Source organism: Triticum dicoccoides, chromosome 1B (assembly GCF_002162155.2).
Source record: "Triticum dicoccoides isolate Atlit2015 ecotype Zavitan chromosome 1B, WEW_v2.0, whole genome shotgun sequence".
NCBI classification, from domain to species: domain Eukaryota; kingdom Viridiplantae; phylum Streptophyta; class Magnoliopsida; order Poales; family Poaceae; genus Triticum; species Triticum dicoccoides.
The window spans coordinates 381,479,764-381,485,710 of record NC_041381.1 but is presented as its reverse complement, the minus strand read 5'-3'; the positions used below and the strand labels follow the sequence as shown (position 1 = coordinate 381,485,710).

General features: G+C 44.2%; 1 protein-coding gene across 1 annotated transcript; it reads left to right on the top strand.

Moving 5' to 3' along the window:
* Positions 1 to 670: 670 nt before the first annotated feature.
* On the top strand, positions 671 to 5,734 carry LOC119336721 (CDPK-related kinase 3-like). The gene is made up of 11 exons (XM_037608788.1): positions 671 to 1,566; positions 3,050 to 3,180; positions 3,364 to 3,405; positions 3,488 to 3,596; positions 3,679 to 3,757; positions 3,903 to 4,199; positions 4,295 to 4,404; positions 4,757 to 4,867; positions 4,987 to 5,049; positions 5,137 to 5,304; positions 5,387 to 5,734. The coding sequence occupies exons 1-11, from the start codon at positions 925 to 927 to the stop codon at positions 5,525 to 5,527; spliced, it is 1,893 nt and encodes a 630-aa protein (XP_037464685.1). The 5' UTR covers positions 671 to 924; the 3' UTR covers positions 5,528 to 5,734.
* The last annotated feature ends 213 nt before the right edge of the window (positions 5,735 to 5,947 follow it).

Below are 5,947 nucleotides of genomic sequence, written 5' to 3'. Positions count from 1 at the left end.
TGGTATTGATTGTGTATTAATCATTTTGACTGGTGGTCCTTTATACAAAGGCTAGAGTTCTATTGGCTTTTCAGTATTTGTTAGGTCGGTGTTTACGTGGCTTGTAACTTGATCTTTATTATACCAAAATGTTATCAGGCGAAAATCAGCTGAGAAGGGGGGTGGGGTGGGGGTGGGGGTAACAAAGGAACCTTTTTGTGGCAAGGTTAGTTGATAAGAGATGGCAATTTCTGCCCTTTCTTGCCGTGAAATCTCTTTCTTCCTAGGAATTGTCATGTGTTTTCGAAGATGTTGTCCACCCCATACAACTAAACTTGCCAGCTAAAAGGCTCATAAATGCGGATCCCTCCCAGCGAATTTTCGCCAGCTATTGCGGTCCTTATTACATTAATGAAAAACGTGTTACCATTAAAAAATACAAAATACATGGTATAAAACCCTGGAATTACATAGTACCAAAGAAAAAAAATAGGGAAACAGAAACAACCAACAAAACGTACGTCTGCCTTGCGGGCCTGGCCCTTACACGCCAACGGACCCGCTTGTCAGAGGAACCATCCGCTCAGTCCCTCGCCTCTGACTGGACTGCCTCCCTCAGTCAGTCCTCCTCTCCGCCCCCCCTCGCGTCGCGTCTCCTCCTCCGTCCACCGCCGCGCCCGCGGCCAGCCAGCAGGGCAGGCGCGTACGTTACCACTCCTGCTCAGCCAGCCAGCCAGCAATTCATCAAGCGCATTACCATTTCTTGTCTCATCTCTTCTCCCCGCATTAATACTTTGGTTCGCTCCTATACTCCATCCCCGTCCCCGTCCTATAAATCCCAACCCCTCCGCCCCCCGCTCCCCTTCGACCCGCCCCAAACCCCGCCGCATTCCTGCCGTTTCCGTGTTCGCCGTCGCGCCTCCGGTGATCGGCGCCGGGGGAGCCATGGGGCAGTGCTACGCCAAGAACATACACGCGGACGGCGGGGATGGGGGCGAGGGTGGCGGAGGGACGACCACCATCTCGGTCTCGGCGTCTGCCGCGGCTGCCGTCCAGGAGGAGCCCGCCGGCGAGAGGGCCACGGCAGGGAGGCGGAGCAGCAGGCCGTCGCCGGCGGGGACGCCGCGCAGCAGGGCGGGGGTGACGCCGGCCAGGACTTCGGCGGCGGCCGCGGGGAGCCCCTGGACCGCCAGCCCGCTCCCCGAGGGCATCGCGCCGTCCCCGGCGACGTCCGCGTCCACGCCCAGGCGCTTCTTCCGCCGCCCGTTCCCTCCGCCGTCTCCGGCCAAGCACATCAAGGCGTCGCTGGCGCGCCGTCTCGGCCACCGCTCCCCGGCTGCTACCTCTGCGCAGGCGCCGCCCGCTAAGCCGCCGCAGGAGGCCCCGATCCCCGAACAAGGGGCCGGCGGCGGCGGAGGAGAGGAGGAGCTCGACAAGAGCTTCGGCTACGACCGCCACTTCGCGGTCAAGTACGAACTGGGAAAGGAGGTGGGTCGCGGCCACTTCGGCCACACCTGTCTCGCGCGTGCCCGCAAGGGGGACATGAGAGGTCAAGTCCTAGCTGTCAAGGTCATCTCCAAAGCCAAGGTCGAACCCGTTCTTGATCTCGCACTCCTCTCACCTAAATGCATAATCGTCTCAGTTTCTACCAACTTAGATCTTGCTTGGTATCAAGATGCCGTGTGATCCTTTCAGTTGTTCACTTGTTCTACAATGAACTGTTTGTTACTTTTGCAAGAATTCAGCAACTCGGCAATGCCACTAGCACAGACATTGCGATCATAAGTTAATCATTCGTTTTCTTTGTCTGCCTTGCATAATGAACAGGGTATTGGCATTTCCTTGAAAGTAAGAAGTACATTATGGAAATGCCTGATTTTTTGTCTTCTATTTTGATCTCACTGTTTATCCATCTGACTCCTGTTCTTGTTTTGTTGTTCCTTTTTTTTTGGTAAGAAACCGGCAGGGGATTAGCTTATCCAGTGTTTGGTTACAGGATTAGAAGTGACTGATTTCTCAATGAGATCCCCTGATAGCTTGTCAAATAGTGGCAGAATTTTAGCTGGAGTAGTGTGGATATAGTGCATAACTACATGTTACTATCAAGAGTTCAGTAGTTATCAAATCCATATTGTGGCACTTTGTTAGTATGATCAGAGCCTAGAAGAATAGATAACAGTAAGGCATGGGAGGCACCTAACTGTATGTGATCAACCTTCCTACTTATATTGCTCTTCCAGGGAGCAATAGTATTGATTTAGACAGTATTTTTTAAAGTTTTCCAAGTCCTTGATGTTTTTCTTGAGATCTAGCATGTAAGCAGGTATACATATCGTTTACATTATTAGAGTGCTGAATTTGAGAATAGGTTTTATTGTGATGAATTGAGTACTTGTATTGCCCTTGCAGGGACTAATAGTATTCGATATTTTTTTGTTCAAGAAAATTAAGACAATGTCTAGTTTCATATTATTTCTTTCCTGGTGTTTGCTAGGATCTGTTGATAAAACTAGTATGCAATACAGCTAACTGAACTCTATGTACACGCACATGTGCATGCCGGCATTGATGTTTCTCATGCACGTAAATGTCGTTTTCTTTTCTGACCGTTATTACTTGTATTGATTACTGACTTTTTTTGGCTTGCTATATTGTCCTCGTTTGTCGAAGCCTACTTACATCAACTATTTGAACCCCTGACGTATCTATCAAGTTTAATGCATCTCTCGCTTTCACATTGTCGTTCTTTTATTCGCATCTGATATAATTGTGTTCCCTGTCATCAAATATCGCTCATTCATTTGCATCTAATACAAACATGTTCCCTCTAATAATCATATAATGTATGGTCATCATTCTCTTCACAGCTTGATCTTTTGTTGATAGAAGCTAATTAATGCTCAGACAATCTTCATTAAGCTTAACAGTTCAATATGAAGATATATCAATTAGCGCCAAGTTTGCTTGTCTAGCTCGTTAGGTTATGGACAACTGTCTTTGGCTGTTTGACTACCAATTTCGCATTTTATTCTTTACAAAGTAATCTCAACCTTTTGTTCTTCTCTAGCAGATGACAACAGCAATATCTATTGAGGATGTGCGTAGAGAGGTGAAAATTCTGAAGGCTTTATCTGGGCATTCAAATCTTGTGAAATTTTATGATGCATGTGAGGATGCCCTTAACGTCTACATCATCATGGAGTATGTTTGCTTTCTTCCCCTCACATATTGTTGACTTTGCATCCGTACAATGTTGTTATCAGAACCTGCAATATCTCATTTTAGATAAAGGACTTTCTATCTGCTAAAATGGATTGTCTTATTTCTTGAGTTCTATGCAAAATTACATGATTATTGATGCTTTGTGCACCTGGTATTGGTTAGGTTGTGTGAAGGTGGGGAGTTGTTGGACAGAATTTTGTCCAGGTATAACATTTTCCTTGAGAAACATTTCTTAGTACTAAAAACAAACATAGCTCTTACTATTAATAATTTCCTATTTTTCCAGAGGTGGGAGGTACACTGAGGATGATGCTAAAGTTATCATCAAACAGATATTAAGTGTAGTTGCTTTCTGCCATCTTCAGGGTGTTGTTCATCGTGATCTTAAGCCAGAGGTATGTGGAGTCTTTGTTGATCTCTTCTGTGCTGATAATCCAACCATTTATTTTTTATGACTTCATGCTTGATTTTGAACAGAATTTCCTATTCAGTACTAGAGATGAACATTCTCCTATGAAGCTCATCGATTTTGGCCTCTCTGATTTTATAAGGCCAGGTAGTACCTCCACATGAGGATTATACCCATAGCACGTTTTATCTACGTTCTTTGATTTTTGAATTTAAGAGCAATCTAGACATGAATAAAAGACTTGAATGTCTTGTTATTGTGTACCAAAGCCTAATACATTTTGTTTTTGCAGATGAAAGGCTGAATGACATTGTTGGTAGTGCATACTATGTTGCTCCAGAAGTCCTACATAGGTCATATAGCACAGAAGCAGACATGTGGAGCGTAGGTGTTATCACTTATATCTTGCTGTGTGGTAGCAGACCATTCTGGGCACGCACTGAATCAGGAATTTTCCGCTCTGTGCTGAGAGCTGATCCTAATTTTGATGATTCACCATGGGCATCAATATCTCCTGAAGCTAAAGACTTTGTCAAAAGACTTCTTAACAAGGATTACAGAAAAAGAATGACTGCTGCGCAGGCACTCTGTAAGTTGTGCCAATGATGATTCTTACTTTATGCTTTCTTTTAAAGTTTCCATAGAATATTGGCGATTTACTTGTGTGTTATGTCTGTATTGCAGCTCACCCCTGGTTGCGAGATGAGTGCTGCCCAGTCCCTCTGGATATGTTAGTTTTTAAGCTGGTTAAGGCGCATCTTCGTTCCACGCCTTTCAAACGGGCAGCATTAAAGGTTTTACTCTTTACCTAGTTCTTTCAAGTATGTAACTTTCGAACTATACTTCCTTTGATACTGATTTTTCCAAACTGCATTCGACACACGTGAGTAGTATGTACACATCATACATCCAAATCAATGTCACCTTTAATATCTTGCATTCTACAAACATGAGTATTATGTGCACATCATCCATCTAAATTGATACCACCTTTAATATCTTGCATAAATAGCCAGCTATGTAATAGACTGGTGTAGGGAGGTGTGAAAATTGGTTTCATTGCATGTACTGATTTTATTTTATTTTGTCTTGCTTAAACATGTTGAGCAATTCACTGCCATAATATTTCCGTCTTTTATTTGACAGGCTCTGTCTAGAGCAATTACAGAAGATGAGCTTATCTACACCAGAGCACAGTACAACTTATTACAACCAAGTAGTCAAGATGGTCAAATATGTATTGAGAACTTCAGGATGGTAAGTGCTCTTGTGTTGTCAAGTCTCTTAGAGCATGCACTAGGATTAATTGAAGTAATTTCCATATCCAGGATACCGAACTTGATATTTCTCTTCTTTTCCACCTTTAATTTATGCAGGCTCTTCTACAAAACTCCACTGACGCTATGAAAGAATCTAGAACTCTTGATATCTTAAGTGCGGTATGAAATGCGCACTCACTATACCTTCATTTGCACCATTGGTGTATATCATTCATTATTTGAACTTGCATGTATATTCATTTTCAGTTGGAGCCGCTTGCATATAGGAGAATGGACTTTGAGGAGTTCCGTGCGGCGACAATCAGCCCTTACCAACTTGAAGCTTCGTCTATGTGGGACGAAATAGCGAGCACCGCATTTGAGTGCTTTGAGCAGGAAGGCAACCGTGTTATCACAATTGAGGAGCTAGCTCAGGTATGCAGTTGAACCTTGAGAATGACACGAATCTTTCATCTTGTGCGTGTCACTAACCAATTGGCCTCCTTTCCCCATACAGGAGATGAATCTTTCTTCTGCGGCGTATTCTATCGTCCGCGACTGGATTAGGCCATCAGATGGGAAGCTTAGCTTTATAGGCTACACCAAATTTTTGCATGGATTGACTATGCGGAGCAGCAACGCGAGGCGCCATCACTGATCTGTTTCGCCTCAGCTGCTTAGATTTCTTTGATTCATGGGGAGTTTGATGGATGTTGGTGTTTTATCTGTGTTTTTGGCGGTTTAGCATTTGTAGAGAAAAAAAGAGAAAGAAACAGAAAGTGGGAGTTCATAATGGAGTTTTAGTGGCAAAGGATATGTTTTTACCTCTTTTTTTTACATCTTGGTGCTATTACATCATTCTTAATCTGGCTTATACATGGGCGCTGTACAGTTTGCTCATCATGCACCGTTCAACTTGCTACCCCAGTGTTTGTGTTTATCCAGGTGCTTGCTGTCTTGCTGCTCACTCCTGTTTCTCAGAGAAGCAGAGGCAGAAGCAGAAGTACAAGGTGCTGCTGCTTCTGAATGTGCGGCAGTTGGAAAGGGCCAAATATCTGGTGAGGGTGTTAAAAGACGT